General features: G+C 40.7%; 1 protein-coding gene across 7 annotated transcripts in view; it reads right to left on the reverse strand.

The window, feature by feature from the left end:
- The window catches only part of Cbp53E (Calbindin 53E), a 302,857-nt gene that overhangs the window by 25,317 nt on the left and 257,709 nt on the right, over positions 1-19,831 (reverse strand). For 6 of the 7 annotated variants that reach the window (XM_065227714.1, XM_065227707.1, XM_065227700.1 and 3 more), the window contains one exon: positions 6,281-6,301. The exons of the other annotated variant lie outside the window; for it this stretch is intronic. In XM_065227714.1, coding sequence (XP_065083786.1) covers positions 6,281-6,301 — 21 coding nt within the window. The remainder of the gene's footprint in view (positions 1-6,280; positions 6,302-19,831) is intronic. 7 annotated transcript variants of the gene reach the window in all.

Raw genomic sequence — 19,831 nt, forward strand, 5'->3', positions numbered from 1 at the left:
AATAATCAATGCATACTTTGATGAAAAATACATAATAATCAAGATTAGAGAGTGTCTAACGGATTCAAAACAAACTGCCTTGGCAACCTATGCCTAGGTGGTTTCTAGCAACACTGCCAATGCAATCAAGCTAGGCGCTGCTCGATTGGCTATGGCTTTGACAGTTCGTTTGGCTCAAAACCAGCCAGTCCGCCCCTCTCTTATATTAAACCCTCTCTAATTAAGATTAAGGTTGATCCGGCTCACCGGATGGCCTTCCGGTAGACACTCAGTATTTAAAACCAGGCTGTGGGTTGGTTTTATTAAAATATTAATCAGAACTACTCATAGATGCCTGTTGCTGTGGATTTCCAGCATCACCTTTTTCTAGGCGACTGGAACCTTCCCCCCCCTCCCTTGGCCTCAGGGAAACCCGGAATAAATCCTGGAACCGGAATAAATCCCGGAACCGGAATGTGAAAGTGGCTCGTTCTCCCATACAAACTTCAAGCCCTTTGATCGAGGGGTTCCCGTGAACCAAATGACTTCACATTTTGGCGGGGTGTTCCTGACCCCCCAAAACAAACATTGCAGGGAGTAGCGTTTGAAATTCCAGAATTTGACTTTTTTCCATATAACGCTGAAATACTCTAGTGTACATTCTGAAGTCACATTTTCCGCCAGCTCATCGAAGGTGGCTCGCCCTTTGGTGATGAGTGCTGTCAGAAGCTGCGCGAAACACTACTACTTTCGAACGAGTTCCAAAGAAACACAACGTTAGCAAATACAACAGAAGAAGAATGGATAAGCTTAGCTAGGGATAGAAGTTTATAAATTAATAGGTGTATGTAGAGATGTAGAGGATTAAAAGGTTAACAAAATCAAGTCAACAGGTTGTTATTAAAAATCAAATCGAATGTATCGAAAAAGTGCAGGATTATTGAAGAATCTATATTCCAGATGATAACAAGGGAATACAAGGGAAAAAAGAGAAGAAAAACGATAAAAAACTACAAGGTACAGCCCCTCGGATAGCCCTAAGGGGTTGTATGCAATGGTGACGTAGGACTCCGTGGCCTTATATAATAAATCTCATTTGTTAAATGCAGCAGGAGCTTCTGTTTTGCGCAGAAATAGGAATTTGAGCGGGGTTCTCTCTGTTGATACTCTTTAGTATAATGCGCTTGACATAGATAGCCCACAGCGACTCACGAAGAGCTACTGATTCCGATCAGTAGCGGTGCGGCTGCTTCCTCCTTCTATGGATGCTCATGTGGGCAGCAGCTCGCTGTTAGCAGGCAGCCTTTCGTTGTGTACTGAAGAACACCAGCACTAACCACGTGGTGATTGAATAAACACTGTTTGCTGAGACCGGATTGAATTAAACTTTGAAATCTGTGTTAGGGAAATCGCTTTTCGCTGGCAATCGGTGATAATTTTAATTATCATAGCAACAGTTGCAGATTCGTGCAATTTTCAACAGCGAAATTTAGAAAAAAATATAGTCTTAATTTTAACAGATTTGTAGAAAAATTTCCTAACGATTGGCGTATTAAGAATTCAAATCCATCATCTCTGGATCAAAATCAGACATGAAAGTGACCGCGACAGACTTTGGATTTTGAAATTGCACCCCAATGCACACTGGGCAAAAAATGACAAAACCGCGACTACATTGAATATCTTGGCTGCCAAACGGTTTCAGACAATATGTTATACATATTCTCAAAGGAAAAACTCTCTTGAATCGATTGGTGGTAGTCTCATTGGCCGGAGACTTTTACGTACAGAGATAGAGGACCGGGATCAACCCGCGTTCCCGGTAATGTACGAAATGCCACTATCTATCGACATAATTTTAGACTTTACTTAACGTATATTACTGGAAATTGATAGTACTAAGTATATATGGTGTAATGACACCATATATGCCCTCAGAAAAACTCTACTGGCCTAAAGGAGGATCCGGAACGACCGATAAAGTGGCCGCATTATAAAAAATGTCCTAGAACCTTGCGATTTTTTCTATGTTCTTCAGAATCAAGAGATCAAAGCGTATTTAATATGGAAACTATATTTTGGGGTGTAGTAGCCATATTCTGATTCTCCGGATAATCTGGATTGACCGATAAAGTGGCCACATTATAAAAATTGTGCTAGAACCTTGCAGTTTTTTCTATGTTGTTCAGAATCAAAAGATCAAAGCGTATTTAATATGGAAACTATATTTTGGGGTGTAGTGGCCTTCTTCACAGAACTTTAAATGTGTACAGTTTTTCGATTTAAAGTACCAATTTTTTTAAAGCACCTTCCAGAAGTGAGATACTAGGGATTTTTTTTAAATAAAAATAGTTTTAATTATTTGAATATGAACAAGATTGATAAGAAAAAAGATCGTAGTTTTGCAGGACTGTTTACACGTTATGACAACTTCTACGGTCAATCCAGATTTTCCGGAGGATATGGCCACTTACCCCAAATTTAAATTCTTTATTAAATTCGCTTTGATTTCATGATTCTGAACAAACATAGAAAAAATTGAAAGGTTCTAGAACAATTTTTATTATGTGACTACTTCATTGGTCAATCAAGATTATCCGGAGAATCAGAATATGGCCACTATATTCCAAAATATGTATTCCAAGTTAAATACGCTTTGATATCTTGATTCTGAACAATATAGAATAAATCACAAGCATGTAGGATATGTTTTATAACGTGGTCACTTTATCAGTCAATCCAGATTATCTGGAGAACCAGAATATGGCCACTACTGACGAGGCTCGGTAGCTCAGTGGTTACCGTTTCTGCTTACTGAGCAGAAGGTCGGGAGTTCAATCCCAGGCCCGTCCCCTTCCTTGCAATTTTTCACTTTGCCTTATTCTATACCCACTAGATTTTAATGAAAACAAATTCTTCTTTAACACCGATCGCATCACTTACCACAGTGTGGGTCCTGATCTAAAAATAGAAATTGGATGAGTGCGCGCGTGTGTGTGTGTGTGTGTGTGTGTGTGTGTGTGTGTGTGTGTGTGTGTGTGTGTGTGTGTGTGTTGTGTATTATAATCGCTCTACCAAAAAACGATCCCTGCGTGTGCGTTCAACCTTTCCCCACATCCAACATCCCAGTGATTTCTCGTGGAAGCGCAGAGGATTTCTCGGTTTCCTTCACAGCGAGTATACCACGTCAACACATTCCTTCCCATTCCCTAGTTGACCTGCATTCGGACACGGCCGGCGCTGGTATTGCTAAATATTAGATCTCCAGTTCTTACACATTGAGGATGAATGTTAGTCCCAAACATCATCTGTTGGTTCTCTGTGTAATTTCAGTTGATCTGGTAATAACAGAGCAGCAACCGTGGGCGGTCAATCTGATTTGATTTGATTTGATTTGATTTGAGAACCAGAATATGGCCACTACACCCCAAAATATAGTTTCCATATTAAATACGCTTTGATCTCTTGATTCTGAACAACATAGAAAAAATCGCAAGGATCTAGGACATTTTTTATAATGTGGCCACTTTATCGGTCGTTCCGGATCCTCCTTTAGGCCAGTAGAGTTTTCTTGAGGGTGTATATGGTGTCTTTACACCATATATACTTAGTACTATCAATTTCCAGTAATATACGTTAAGTAAACTCTAAAATTATGTCGATAGATATTGGCATTTCCTACATTACCGGGAACTCGGGTTGATCCCGGCCCTCTATCTCTGTACGCAAAAGTCTCCGGCATCTGAACCACCACCAATCGATTTGGGAGAGTTTTTCCTTTGAGAATATGTATAACATGTTGACTGAAATCGTTTGGCAGCCGAGATATTCAATTTAGTCGCGGTTTTGTAATTTTTTGCCCACTGTGCAATGTTGGCTTAAAGTACATGGTTTGTTAGATTTAATTATATCTAGATAGAGCTGGAATAAGGCTTAACAGATTTTGTAAACATTGACTTCTCTCGATGATTTTTAGGAATTCAAGGCACGCCCACGCCTACCAACATTACCGTCGGGTAGGGGAAGTCTTACCCTACCTGATGGTGATGTTGATTTGCGTGGCCGAGCATTGATTTTTTAGACATCATCGAAAGAAGTCATTGTTTACAAAAGCTGTTACGCCCTAATTCCAGCTCTATCTTGGGAACTGACAGCCGATTGATGACCTTGACAAATGTCCAAAAAATACTCTTGTACAAATTTATGGTGGTCCTGAAAAGGACCGTTTTGTCGTGATGGTTGAGTAATAGTACGTTCAGACTACAGAGTTATAACATGTTATAGCGCTATCTTGATGGTGGTTTCTGTGTTGCAATTAGTTGACAACCGTTATAACATATTATAACTCTCCAATCTGTCTCCAGCGTTTAATGCTGAGCTATTAGGATGTTAAACACAGATGAGACTGGTGAGCTGTATGTTGTTTGGAATGAGGGTGACGCGCTTGGTTTAGATGGCCCACAGCGACTCACGAAGAGCTACTGATTCCGATCAATAGCGGTGCGGCTTCTTCTTCCTTCTATGGATGCTCATGTGGGTTGCAGCTCGCTGCTTGCAGGCAGACTTTCGTTGTGTACTGGAGAACAATGTTCAACGCCACGCACCGAAATCACTGCTGCTGCTGCTGCTGCCGATGACCGGACACCACCACACACGGTGATTGGAACTGAATCCGATCAGCAGTTGAATCGCTTTTCGCAGGCAATAGGTGATAATTTTAACTATCATAGCAACAATTGCACATTCGTGCAGTTTTCAACAGTGAAATTTTGAAAATGCTAAAGTCTTAAACTTAACAGATGCGTAGAAATATTTCTAATCGATTGGTGATAAAATTCTTGAAATTGGTCCAGGGGCAGCTGAGTTATTAACGTTCAAAATCTTTCAAAATTTTGTTACATGTTCCATTTTCGGTTTTCACAAGGTGTACCCCCATATAGAAATCACAGACGTAGTCCTACGTCAAAAACAATATGCAAATGGAAGTAAGATGAATCAAGAGGAATTCGAAACGAAATTGGAAAGAACTTTCCAATGAAATCGATTCAATGCAGTTGAACAAATTACATAACTAAGTACATATATATGCGCCAGACTTGGAAATCTTTATTTTCAATCTGGAAGCGTATTTAACATGATTTGTTTTCCGTGCTGAGCACCAATGCTACCGACGCAAGCGAGGCAGCTCCCACACCTGGACCCTACCTGTCGACCCATCAAATCATGAACCGGGGACCAACGGCTTTACTTCCCTTCCTAAGGAAGGCGTGATCAGAGATTTTATGCCTCAAAAAATCCCTACGGCGCCGACTGTGATTAAACCCAGGCCTTTTGGGGTGAGAAGCAAAACCAGGCATTCTGAAATGGGTCACTGGAGCTGCAATAGAGCTAACAGTTTCTAACTCCCGGACTAAACCAGCTTTAATGTAATGGTTATAATAAACAGTTTGCTTCCATAATACCACTGCCACTGTTATGGCACAGCTGTTCCATATCCCAGATCAATATTTCCCATTGTCATCGATTTGATTACATAACTATAATGACTGCCAAGTACCTACTTAACAACTGTATCAATAAAGTGTGAATGAAGCTAACCAAGTGGGCATAATCTAATCGACGGCATGCACTACTACTACCACTACTACCACTAACAACTACTGCTACAGCAGTCAAACAGCATGAGTAGCTACATCAACTAATCGACATTCCATGGACACCAATTTAATGCTTTGGATTTAATTTAGCTTTACGGGAATTATTTGCCGTGTTAATTGGTGTTGTGTGTGAGTGAAAATGTGTGATAATAATGATTAGATTGCATATTTGACACCGGTCATCCGATGTCTAATTCGACCACAACAACAACAACTTTGCTTTTCCTTTGAACCAACCAACAGCGCTGTTAACTAACAACTCGTTACCTACTGATTAAAACGAAACTTGAAACGTAACCTCCAACATAAGCGAGACAGTAAAATCTACTTTAAAAACAAATAATATTCACGGTAACGCACTGTTCCCCGTCGTGATGAAAACTGAAAATCCAAATTACGCGCTCAAGGGAAGCGCGAAAAATGTAAATTGCGAAATGGAAACATTTTTTTTTTGCTTCAAACCAGAAATCAGAAAACTATGTTGCCACGCTGAACAAAACACTGAATATATACGTAGAAGGTGGAAGTACCTACGAGAACAATGCAAAGATCAACACAATAGAAAAAAAAAAAAAAAAACGAAAACGAAAACTGAGTGCGGATTTGCATGTCCGCGCCTCCTTTGCCCTGATGTTGATACTCACTTCTTCGTCTATTCTGCCTTCCTGTGTGGGTGTGGTGTGGATTTAGTGTGCATTTTCACAGGTGCAGATTGATGGTGGTTTTGTGGTGTATTTTGATTTATATTATTTTTTTTTCGTTTATTCATTGCACGGACATGGACGGTGACGACCAGCGTGAGGAAGTAGATTTGATATTTCAACGGTGAGTTGTAGCAAAACGTGAGTTTGGAAGTGCATTCGAGGAAATTTTGTATAGGAAAAAGCATAGATTTAGAAGCTTATATTGTGATATTTTATGGATAATGTTGGTTAGGTTCTGTTTTTTTTTAATTATTTTAAATATGATACAAATGTTAGTTAAATCCCTATGTTAGTTGTTAGTTAAAGAAACTGCCTTCCAGGTTCAGTTTTAAGTAAATTAGTTGATTTCTTTCAGTTCACACGCTACAAGAACACTTACACACGCCACTCAGAGGGTGTTGATTCACATTGACACACACACACACGCTCATACTCACGAACAAGGTGCACAGTATTCAAAAGAAGTAATAGAAAGCCCTCACAAGAGCGTAATAAAAAAGAAGTTCAACAGACTAGTGGAACACAGTAAACGTGGCTAGGAGAGGAAGAGATCACAGAGATTGCAAGACACATACACACAAACACACTTCAAAAGAAACGTTTGAGTGGAAGAAAGGGATAGTCTGGGCTGTGGGGTGGCACATCAAGAGGCAGTGTGAGTTTGGAAGGTATAAAGGCAAGTGAAAACGGTGGAAAGCAGTGGGTAAGAAGAGGGAATGCTCGCTTCCTTCTAGGAAAGTAGTGCCGGAAGCCGGAAGGAGATGCGGATGCTGCTGCTGGCTGCGGAACTTGTTAAGTGGTGGGTGTGTATGTCGTAGTAGAAGGGAAGAAAAAGTTTCGACGCTGCAAAGGAGCTCTCCCATGGCTCGTCGTCGTCGTCGTCGTCGCAAGAGTGAAGCAAGTTTGTGATGCAGAGATACCTTTTTGGAGAGGACTTTTTACTTTGTATCGGAGGATAGCTGGAAAAATGGTGGAAAGTGGAAAATAATATGAACGAAAAGATTTTTTTGCTGCAGTGAAAAACGATGGAAAGAAACATCTTGTTTCTAGCTCAGCAGAAGAGCTTCGTTCGCAAGAATGAACGTGCCGATCGGCTTTATTGGTTTGGCAATTTGTTGCAGCTGCTAGGTATTTACGATGAGTGATGCAATGATTGGACCCTTTCGAAGCCTTTTTGAAACTTTAAAGGACCTGTTCCGGTTGGCCATTAGGCATAGCTTTGATAAGACCTAATGATCCAAACCTTTATTAGCTCGAAACGTTGGAGAAAGTCTTAACCCGGAAAATTGATAAATTGAACAGTGGGCCAGAAATGAAATCTAGCAGGACTATTTAATACCGCTCTTGGATTGCATCAAATTTGGTTGACGTCTTGAGCAATGTTTCTGGGCTTTGTTTGGACTACAAATTGCACGGCCGTTGAATCCGACTGAAATTTGAGATCCGTTTACTCAAATTCGCAAAAAAAACGCAGGCATTGTGGTCTGTGAAAAATTTCCTTAGATTTGCGTCAAATATCTGCGCGGGTGATTAAACCATCTCAAATTTGTAAAATTGTAGTTTACTCATAGACTGCAAAAAGTAAGAGGTTATATCCAAGACAGGACCGTAGATTTTACGTAGGTTTACGTACTCGGTATCAATATTCGACGACTGTGTTAGGGAAACCACGTTTTCTCATCACGGAAACGCCTCGTTTTATGATGATAAAATTACGCATTTTCGTGCACAATTTTTGGTTTTTTTTCAATTTGGTTCATTCAATAGATAATACAAAAGTGAAAATTGATTGGAGAAATTTCTATTTTCGCGAGATATTCGCGAGATTTTTTTGCTCTTTTCTAGCGTCCTGGAGAAAACCTTACCTTAATTCAATATGTTGACAAGATCATGTGGCATTCGGTCATTGCGAAAATTTGTATGTACCACATCAATACTGTTACGCATTTCACCACAAACGTTATCATGACCTGTGCGCCGCCGCGCCACGCCGCCGCCGTCGACGATTTTCATACGCCGCCGCCGCCGATGAAATTGAGCTGGCACGCCGCCGCAGAAAAATCGTTCACGCCGCCGAATAAATTTATGTCACGCCGATGAAAAATCCGCAACACCTTTTCGGTAAAATGCATCTTGAACGCATTGAAATTAGAACTTATGTGCACGCTCGTTCATGGCTACTCAAAATTGAGTGAAAAACCACTAAATTTCATTGAAACCGGATCTACTCTAAATTTAGTAACATAGTCTAAATTTTGAGTAAAACGGCGAAAACGGCGAAATTTTGAGTAAAACGGCGAAACGGGGTATCTTTGATAATGCGGGTAACTTTGATAGTATAATATAAAGATTAAATTTACTCGCTACGCTTTTTCTAAATTAGAAATATTGGTTCCATATTGTAGCTTAGGGTATTTCCGTTGATATCGTATGTAGTTTTTATAAAGTATGTGTTACATATTATACAAACCTATTAAAAAACCATTTTCGTATTTTTCGCCTGTTTGAAAAAGCACTCAAACCATCATTTATGAAATCTATTTCTGATATATCCATCACAAATTCAATGTCGTATTCTTATTGCCTATGATGTTTTTTCATTCAAAGGTTCATATTTAAAGAACTGAAAAGTTTGAGTTTCACGATTTTTTTTCTATATTCATCGAGCATTATCAAAGTAACCCCAATTTAAAATACTGATGTTCGGTCACATAACTTAAAAAATAGTGCAAATGCTTTCATTTCCGTTAAACAAATAACTAACGAATTTAGTCCTGGATTCCAGTACTTGTTTTAAAAATATAAAATATAAAAAATATTCATTGCTGCAAAAAATATTTAGAATATACTTTAAAAAATTATCAATGCTACAGCTAAAATGCTACTTTTAGGAATTATGAAGCTATGATATATTGTAATAATAATTTTTATATGTAATATACAAGAAGAGGAGATAAAGTTTGTGTATGACACATAAAACCTGTCAATTTCATTTCCAGAGTGTCGCAATTAGCTATTAATTATAACGAAGGGTAATCACTCATTGAAATATTTCATTACAGCTAAAATAGCTAATTGTGACCCTCTGAATGCAAAATTGACAGGTTTTATGAGTCCTACACAAACTTTACCTCCTCTTCATGTATCTTACATAAAAAAAAAATTATTATAATATCTCATAGTTCCATAATTTTGAAAAGTAGCGGTTTAGCTGTCATAAGATTTTTCAGGCCTGCTCACAATTCCATTTTGTTTTTTTTTTGAGTCAACAAATGGGCTGAAAACTCAAAATTGAGATCCGCCTTTATTTATTTATTTATTTATTGTTGCGTCAAGGTTACTCATATTCAAAAATCCCAACTACTCATGCTTTGAAGTTTAAAAAGAAGTTATGAAAATGAATACGTCTGACTCATGCTTGAGTAACCTCTAACAAGCCTGTATGAGGCAGCGATTTAGCGTCATTTAGTTTTTTGACGTTTGTTCGCACTTTCTCTATCAAGCACACATGAATGAATCCAAAGGGTAAGTCACTCAGCACATTGTGCCACAATTAGATTCGGCACAGCTTGAGCACATACATCGGCACACGTTTGGCACAATCTCATAGGCATTTGATTGTTGTAAATAAAATGAAAGAACTGCTCAATATCCTCTAATGAGATATACCTGAGGAACTCAGACCAGCAGTTCACTTCTTGGTTTACTAATAGATTCGAGCATAGATAATCCGAAATGATTTCAAACCAAAACATTTCAGGTGTCCGAAAAACCGGGTTGCCGGGATGGGTATTTTACAAAAAATCGCAGCTTGCTCTATGACCGCCACAATCGGCACACCTACGGCACACTTGTGGCACACTATAAAAAAAGATGACCTAAGATTGGTGCGTGGAGTGACCTACTTCTTGGATAAATCGTTATTTGTCCTCCTGCTCGTACTTGTTCGAGATAGTGTTTTGATGCGCTGATCAAATGTTAAAAATCTCAGTTCACTAGTTTTGTCTCGATGAGCGAAAACGGCTAGATCTATAGGTGAGACAGAAGGAAACTAGCCGACTCTTTCTTTCTCTCGATCCAACGAGAGCCCTGGATGAATGAAACAGTCGACTAAAGTTTCCTTCTGCCTCACCTATAGATTCTGCACATCGGTCTCGTCTCAGTTACGTATTTAATTTTTGACGTGTTTGTCGTGACTGGACCGAGGTTTCCAGCCTCGGTCACAGTTCCACAAATCTACCACTCAGCTGGCGGTCCGTAACCGGACCGAGGTTTCCAGCCTCAGTCACGGATCCACGAATCTGCTGCTACCTCTGTTAGTCCGCTAGTGCCGCTATCCCTTCTGCTGGTGGTCCTTGGCTGGTCGTCCGCTCTCTCCACAGTCCGTCATAAGAATGACGTCAACGAGCTTAGGTACCTCATATTTGTACCCCTAGCTGTATCAAAATTCCCGAACTAATCAGATTCTGTTTACATACGGTCTATTCACGCTTCACGCTCACTCGATTCTACTAAATTTCTATTCCACACTAACTCTGTTTCCCATTCACGAGAACTTCCACGATTCGAATTTGAATTTAAATAAAATTCCTTTGAATTTTCTGTCGATTGATACTTCGAGAGGAAAAAACCTTTCAAGTGATTCGCGAAAATACTTTGGAAAAATTATGTATAGGGTAGAGAACTACTTCGGCCTAATCGCCCATTTTGGGCCTATCGAGCAGAAAACTTCAAATAAATCCATGATTTCAGAGTTAACAAGTCAATTATGCGTTTGGTACGATACTTTAGTTAATAAGCTACCGAAGGAAGTCAATGAGAACGCGTGATATCAATGTTTGCACCCATTATTCCCAAAAACAAAAGAAGCGCTCCGACCGAACCATGTTTTATCTTCATCCGATAGGCCGAAGTTAATTCATTGGCGTTTCAATGCGTTGTGCCGAGTTTAGAATCCGTAGGCCGAGTTTGGCGTCAAGAAGCAGTGTTAGACTTTTAAAAATATCTCAACGATTGGTTCTTGGTTATTTCAAAACAAAACTGTATCAGGAATCAAAAGTAAATATTTCCATCATGAATTACCGGAAAATTGCTCTAGTTTCGGCAGACGTATTTGCTTTTATTATTTTAAATAACATGAGAAAGAGAAGGTGAACTTTGTGGGGTAGGAAATGGTTGCTCAGGAGGAACACCGGCAGGGATCTTGCTCATCTTGTCCATCAAGAGCTGCGATATGAAGATGAAAATGGATTTCAAAACTTCGCCAGGATGTCGATACCAACTTTAGACAAGCTAGTGGGAAAACTTCTCACTAGATATAAATGATTCCTTGAGTTCTGAAAATTTCTGTTAAAAACTCAATTCTGCAAAGTCTTCAAACCTTCCGACGTCCCTGAAGTTTTGTTTCTGTTCTCCGGTAAAATTTCTTTAAAGATCAACAATCTTTCCTGACAATCTGCAAATGTCTCGGTAGTTCTACAGATTTCTTTGCAGTTCTGTGTGTTCTTCAGAAGTTCTGCAAATTTTCCTAAAAATCTACAAAGTTCCTGAATCCCTGAAGATTTAAGATCCTTGAAGATCAACAATTATCTCTGATGTTCACAAAATTTCTTATAATCTACCAACTTCTCGAAAGTTCTGTAATTTGCTCTGCAGATTTTCATGATTCAATGAATATCTGCAAATATCTCTGAACCTCTATACGATTTTCTAAAGAATTAAAAGATTTTTGAGCTTTCCGGAAGTTTCAGGAAGTATTCTGAAGTTTTTCTAATTTTTCTGAAGCTGTGCAAATATCTCTAAAGATCAGCGAACTTACCTGAAGTTCTGTAAATGTCTTTCAATGTCCTGTTGAGTAGCATTTATGTTGCCAACGGCATTAAACAACCACTCTACAGCATGAGTCACCAAACTTCAAGCCCGGGTCGCAATATGGACTGCATTTTGGAAGCCCCTGGTTCCTCTAGTCCAGTCCCGCTGCTTCCTGCCAGCGTTCATCACAGTCGTCCCGGTCCTGTGACTAGATGTGGATCAGGGGTCTTCCAGCTTGCTTCAACAGGCAAGTAAAGGGTGTCCACGATGAAATTGCCACACTATGAAATTGCTTTAACTTTTTAACCGTTGGGTAGAATTTAATGAAAATTTGGGTGGATTTAGTTCATAGTGCATTATTTACATCCTGCAAAATTTAAAGTCCTGTGATCAAAACTCGCGGAAATGGAGTCGAAAGAACAGCTCGTGCGTGATAAAATCTTGCGCATTCATCACGAGAACAAGGATCTCTCGCATCGTTCCATCGCTAAAACGTTGGGAATCGCGAATTCCACGGTGTCGCGAGTGATTAAGCGGTTCGAGGAACGGTTGACCACCGATCGGAAGCCCAGAAGTGAAGGAAAAAGTATTCCGTACAACACCAAAAATCACAACCGCGTAGTTGGGGCCTTCAACCGAAATCCGAACGCCTCCGTTAGGGATGTGGCTAAGAAGCTGCACCTAAGTCGAAGTTTTGTACAGAAGGCCAAAACTAAGGCTGGGCTTCGAACGTTCAAGGTACAAAAGGCCCCTAATCGCGACGAGAAGCAGAACAAGTCCGCCAAATCCCGCGCCAGGAAGTTGTACCTCACCATGCTGACGAAAGTTGAATGCTGCATCATGGACGACAAAACATATGTGAAGGCCGACTTCAAACAGATCCCCGGCAACCTGTTTTTCACGGCCAAGGATAAGTTCAGCGTTCCGGAGCATGTTCGCACTCAGAAGATGTCCAAATTTGCGAAGAAATTCCTGGTTTGGCAAGCCATCTGCACGTGCGGGAAGCGGAGTGCACCTTTCGTGACCCAGGACACGATGAACGGACAGGTGTACATAAAAGAGTGCCTCCAGAAGCGGCTGCTTCCTCTCCTGAAGGCCCACAACGTCCCAACAATCTTCTTGCCGGATTTGGCCTCATGCCACTACTCCAAGGACGTGCTGAAGTGGTATGCGGACAATAAGGTCAATTTCGTGCCGAAAATGTTCAACCCTCCCAACACTCCGGAGCTCCACCCCATCGAGAAGTACTGGGCGATTATGAAGCAGCACTTTCTTAAACGACCTAAGGTAGTGAAGACAGTCGAGGAACTGAAGAAAGTATGGGTTTACATGCAAAAAACGGTTGATTCACAGGTTGTGCAGAATCTTATGGCCGGGGTTAAGGCCAAGGTGCGGGCATTTGCGTATGGACTGTAAATAAAATACGAGTAAAATGGTAAAATGAAGTTTAATAGTTATTTCTCAATCCCTGAAAATTTGATGGCAATCGGATGAAAACTCGAATTTTGCGAATCAATTTTGTGTGTGGCAATTTCATCGTGGACACCCTTTACAAATGTGATCAAGACAATTCTTCACCTGATATGCCTTCAAGTTACAGTTTCCAATGATGCTTATTTCAATCCTGAACATCACGGTCTGCAGTCCACCGATGACGGCTTCCTTTATAACACCGATTCTGAACATACTGCCCCGAATCGTAGCTGCCACGTTTCTGAAACTGTCAGCCCAGAACGCATTGCCTACCGCCCCATGGAAGCCCCTAAGCCTCTCAACGCAGTCGTGTGTACTGATTCCTGCCATCGTAGTCGTTCTGGCCCTGTGGTTGAGAACGGTGAAGGGGTCTTCCAAGCTTCGATTCCAGGCAAGTATGCGTTTATTGAAACCAAATCCTCGCCTGATCAGCCTCCACGTTTCAGCGCAATGTCTTCTTCACCACCGACTGAACCTTGCCTTTCCGATTGCCAACCTATGTTATCCGATGGACTTGTGGTGTATTATCAATTGACGACTTATTCTTGACTGCTGTTGAGTCCAACTACGATGCAACCCAACAAACAATTTGTGCTGATTAAGAGCTAAATAAGATTTTTTTTTTGCTGAAGAAGCATATTTTTGCTTGAATAAGCTCTTATTCTGCTTACAATGTTTGTTGGGAATAGCTCTTACTGAGACCTGGCTAGATGATAGAATTCACTCAGCACAATTATTTGGCAGTAGGTTCTCAGTTTTTCGTAATGACCGTAACCGGATGAACAGTGCAAAATCACGCGGTGGTGGCGTCTTGATTGCGGTTTCCAAACGACTGAACTGTAGCCTCGATCCTGCTCCGGTTAGTACTTCTCTTGAGCAGTTATGGGTGAAGAGTACAACGTCACACAACATGATAAGCATCGGCGTTATGTACCTTCCTCCTGACCGTAAATCTAATTTGAGCTGCGTTGAGAACCATATCAGTTCCATTGGTGCTGTATTGTCCCGATTACATCACAACGATCTATCTCTGCTATTTGGCGACTTTAACCAGTCTGGGCTTGTTTGGAATATTTCCGCGAATGATCATCCAACCATTGACATTCTTCGGTCGTACATGCCTGCTTCCTGCTGTGCTCTTTTGGATGGTTTTGGCCTGCATGGTTTAATCCAAATTAATTCTGTACCAAACAGAAACTCTCGGCTGCTTGATCTTGTGTTGGTGAACGAAGCCACCGCACTAGAGTGCAGTGTCGCTGAGGCATCCAAGCCTCTGATACATCTAGACGCCGATCATCCAGCGTTGCAAGCATTCATCAATCGATCAGTTCCTGTTCTCTATGAAAACATAGTTGATGTACAAAGCCTGAACTTTCGTAGAACTGACTACGTCGCATTGAATGTCTCACTGGCCCAGGTAGATTGGCAGTCGCTTGACTTGTGTTCCTCCATTGATGAAGCCGTTAACTATTTCGACGAAGTTGTTAGCCGATTAATAATGGATTGTGTGCCTGCACGGTCCAATGCTCGATTACAACACTTGAAGCTTGTGAGATCGAAGGCTCTTCGAAAATACAGCCAGTCCCGTAATCCATTCACCAAGCGATTATTTTCGTTAGCAAGTAATTACTACCGAATGTACAACCATGTTCTATACAAGAAGTACTCAAGACGTATGCAGACCAATCTCCGGCGTAATCTTAAGCTATTCTGGACGTTTATGAAGACAAAAAGGAAAGAGGATGGGCTACCGGTTGAGATTCATCTAAGCGATAAAAGAGCCAACACTTCTTTAGAGAAATGTAACCTCCTGGCTGAGCATTTCCCAGTGACGCGTTCAGCTTTCACGGTCACATTGGACCTCGTCGACTCTGCCATCCAGAAGCTGAAATTCTCGAACGCTGTTGGGCCTGACGGCATTCCATCGTCCATACTCAAAAGATGCTCAACAGAGCTTTCCTCTCCGCTTTCAAAGCTGTTCAATATTTCGTTACAACAAGGTGTATTTCCATCTCGTTGGAAATCTTCGTTCATGTTCCCGATTTTCAAGAAAGAAGACAAACAAAATGTGGAGTATAACCGAGGAATTACTTCACTTTGTGCCTGCTCGAAAGTATTCGAGATAATCATCAACGACGCTTTATTTGCCTAGAAACTACATTTCTCCTGACCAACATGGTTTCCACCCCAAACGTTCGGTCTCAACAAACCTCGCTCCTTTCATTTCCCTATGCCTACGGAATATGGAGGTAAGGGCACAGGTGGACGTCGTATACACGGATCTCAAGGCTGCTTCGACCGGGTTGATCATGCCATTCTAATTGCCAAACTTGAGAAGCTTGGTGTTTCTCAGGGACTCACTCGTTCGTTTGAATCGTATCTTACCAATCGAGAGCTTTGTGTGAAAATCGGGTCTGATCATTCGGAATATTTTTCAAACAACTCAGGCGTTCCTCAAGGCAGCAATTTGGGACCGCTGATATTCTCCATATTCATTAACGAAATCGGTTTGATACTTCCAACTGGCTGCCGGTCATTCTATGCAGACGATGTCAAGATGTACGTGGTTGTGCGATGCTTCACTGCCTGCCTGCGGTTGCAGCACCTGATCGATAGTTTCGAAGAGTGGTGCTCCAAGAATTTTCTCACGTTGAGTGTTCAAAAATGCACACTTTCCATCGCAAGCTAAAACCTATTGCATTAAATTATACGATCGAAAACCAACCTCTGCAACGTGTGGACAACGTTCGTGATCTAGGAATTACACTTGATTCTGCTTTGACATTTAAGCTACATTACACGGATATCATAGCCAAAGCTAACAGGCAACTCGGATTCATTTTTAAGATCTCTGATGAGTTTCGGGATCCTACCTGCCTGACAGCTCTATATTGTTCTGTAGTGCGATCGATCTTGGAATTTGGTGTAGTAGTATGGTGTCCGTATGAAACAGTTTGGATAGCGAGGATCGAGTCTGTTCAGAGGAAATTCGTTCGTTACGCTCTTCGCCACCTTCCTTGGTACGATCCTACGAATCTTCCACCCTACGAAGATCGTTGCCAACTACTGGGTATTGAAACTCTTGAACGTAGGCGGAAGATTAACCAGGCAGTTTTTGCAGCAAAAGTGCTGATAAGCGAAATCGACTCTCCCGGGATTTTGGCTGAATTCGAAATCTATGCACCTGAACGAGTTCTACGATCGAGAAGTTTCCGTGCACCTAATTACGGATTACATGATCCAATACGGTTCATGTCTGCCCGTTTCAACGTAGTCTGCTGGATAGGTGACGATACGGTTCGACACATGCAACTGCTTTCAATCAGCAAATTGTTGCAAGACGGTGCGTAGCTGTCCATTAATGTACATCTGATGATATTTGCTACCAGTTTCCTTTTTTGTTCCCGATCAACTCTGCGATGACGACCTCGACTGATCCAAGGACAACTCCATGCCATAGGACAACGTTATACAATATTTGAGCTTCTTTGAAGTTTTAAATGTCTCTCTCAAGATCTACAAATTTTCCTGAAATCGTGTAGATATTTTTTTTTAAATCGCCGAACTTCCCTGAAGTTCTGCAATTTTTACTGCAGATCCATTAACATCTTGTGATTTTTTCAGTAGTCCTGTAATTTTTTTCAAAGTTCTGTAGCTCTGTTCTGAAGATCTACGAACTTTTCTGATGTTGAATAATGTTTCGATGATCTCTAAACTTCTGTGAAATACTTTATATTTCACTGTAGATTCTTGGACTTGTCTGAAGTTATGCGAATTTCCCTGAAGATTTGCAAAATTTCGCTTGTAGTTTTACAAATTAATTTGAAATTATTTTTGCTTGCTTGAAGTTTTGAAAATTTCTTTGAACATTTATCTGTAGATCTACGACCTCTCTTGTGATTTTGTTTTTATGAATTTCTGTTAATTACTTTTAATTTGATTGTAGTTCTGTTCTCAAGATCTACGAACTACCCTGAAGCTCAAAAAAAAATCTATGTAGGCTCTCAGACCTGCTGTCTGGCATGCTTATTCTTATACAATACATGCTTCGTATGCTTCCTTTTGACGGTTGTCAGTCTCTCTTTTTCGGCTGTTTCCTTTTTACGACGACTTTGATCCTCCACATACAAATCAGCGAAGAGCGAGCGTGACAAGACTCTCTGAATGAACTTGTCTCGTTCGCACACGTTGTCTTAGCTGTCAGATGCTTGTCAAGTTCAGTGTCCTTAAGAAACGTTTCGAGAAACTGAACGAAAAACTTCTTTGAATTACGAATGAAGTGATAATTAGAAAATTCCCTGACTGGAACCAAAATTCCCTGAATATTCCATGTTTTTCCAGAAAAAATAAAATTCCCTGTAAATTCCCGGTTTTCCAGGTTTTTCCAGGCAGTAGACACCCTGCTTACGTTAATTCGATATGTTGACAAGATCATGTGGCATTCGGTAATTGCGAGAATTTGTATGTACCACTTCAATACTGTTACGCATTTGACCACGAACGTTATCAAAGAGCTTTGGGGGTGATGCGAGCAAACAGTCCAATGAAAATGAACTTTTAAACAACAATAATTTATGGTGATCCTGAAAAGGATCGTTCTGTCAGGATGGTTGAGTAATGCTGAGCTATTAGGGTGTTAAACACAGATGAGTAGCGGTGTGGTTTCTTCCTCCTTCTTCGGTGAATCGAGGGCTCATATGGGCTGTAGCTCGCTGCTTGCGGGCAGCTTTTCGTTGTGTACTGGAGAACAATGTTCAACGCCACGCGCCGAAAGCACTGCTGCTGTTGCTGCTGCTGATGACGATCGACCAGACACCACCACACACGGTGATTAAATAAGAACCGTTCGGCGAGACAGGATGGAATTCGATTTTGAAATCTGTGTTAGGGAAAGCGCTTTTTTTCAGGCAATCGGTGATAATTTTGATCACCGATAAGGTTTGTACCTTCTTCTTCTTCTTCACATTTCAAGCTTATTGCATATCGCATATTAGCTTATTGCGTGCTCTCAACTTAGTGTTCTAGATGCACTTCCACAGTTATTATTTGAGAGCTTTCGATACCTGTACGATTTTTGCATTGATATGATTGTGTGGCAATGGCAAGTCCAATCATACTTCTATGCCCAGGGAAGTCGCCTTTACCGACTGAGCTAAGGGAGGCCCCGAGGTTTGTACCTTACAGGTTCTGGAAAATGTTGTTTTACGCTGGGAATTGATTGTTCGGGAAGTCTCGGATTGCAAACATGCATTTTGTGATTATTTGTCGATTGGGTCTTAACGTTAATGTCTTTTGAAATTTATTGTCGTGGGAGATTTTTGTCAATAGTAATTTGCTTGCTTAATTGAAATAGAAAAAGATAAGGTAATTTGCATGCTTAAATGAAATAGAAAAAGATAAGGTTTGTACCTTACACACAATTGCAACAGTTGGACATTTGTGTAATTTTGAATATTGAAAATTGATAAAGTTTTCATTTTAACAGATTTGTAGACAAATTTCCAATCGATTGACTTGTTTAGAATTAAAATCCATCCGCTATTGACAAAGTTATAAGTGGTCAAAACCTGACCACTTTTTGTAACGCGGTCGATTTAGGTTTTTTTTTAATTTCTCCCCCAATAAGTTGGCGAAAAGCGTAATCCTACGTAAAAAACAAATCTCTCGATTTCACAAGATAAAAATTATGAATATGAGGAAAATCAACAGAAGGTCCAACATAGGCGTAACTAAGATATTGGGCACATAAACTATAAACCATAGGTAGTATGGGGGGATCGACATTTAAAAATTACGGGTGTCACTTCCTCATGGATTTTTGACTAAATTCTCATCCTGGACCACTGTGCAATGCTTTCGAAAGGGCCATCAACTGCAGTAAAATCATTCCGAAGCATTTTGTTTATAGCAAACAAATTCGCCACCCTGAAAGCATTTACCTAGTATAAGCACCCACTCATCATCCCCCGCCCCTCCCGCCGGAAGCGAGCTATGAAAATCTCATTTGTTATAATAGCTATCTTTGAGGCGGAAGCAGGAAGCGGCAAGCGAAGCGACTCCAGCAGGCTCCGGTTGTGTTCAGGAATTTCCCACGAACGGCAATTTGCCTGTCCTGTTCGAAAGTGAGAAGGAGACGGAAGTGCCGCAAGGGAGGCTGATGGAAAATTTGTTTGCTATTTAGCTCGGCTCCTCTGCGGTAAAACCTTT

The sequence above is a fragment of the Ochlerotatus camptorhynchus genome, unplaced genomic scaffold, assembly GCF_037179485.1.
Source record: "Ochlerotatus camptorhynchus isolate MF236.1 unplaced genomic scaffold, CSIRO-AGI_Acam_v1.1 ptg000022l, whole genome shotgun sequence".
Classification (NCBI taxonomy): Eukaryota; Metazoa; Arthropoda; class Insecta; order Diptera; family Culicidae; genus Ochlerotatus; species Ochlerotatus camptorhynchus.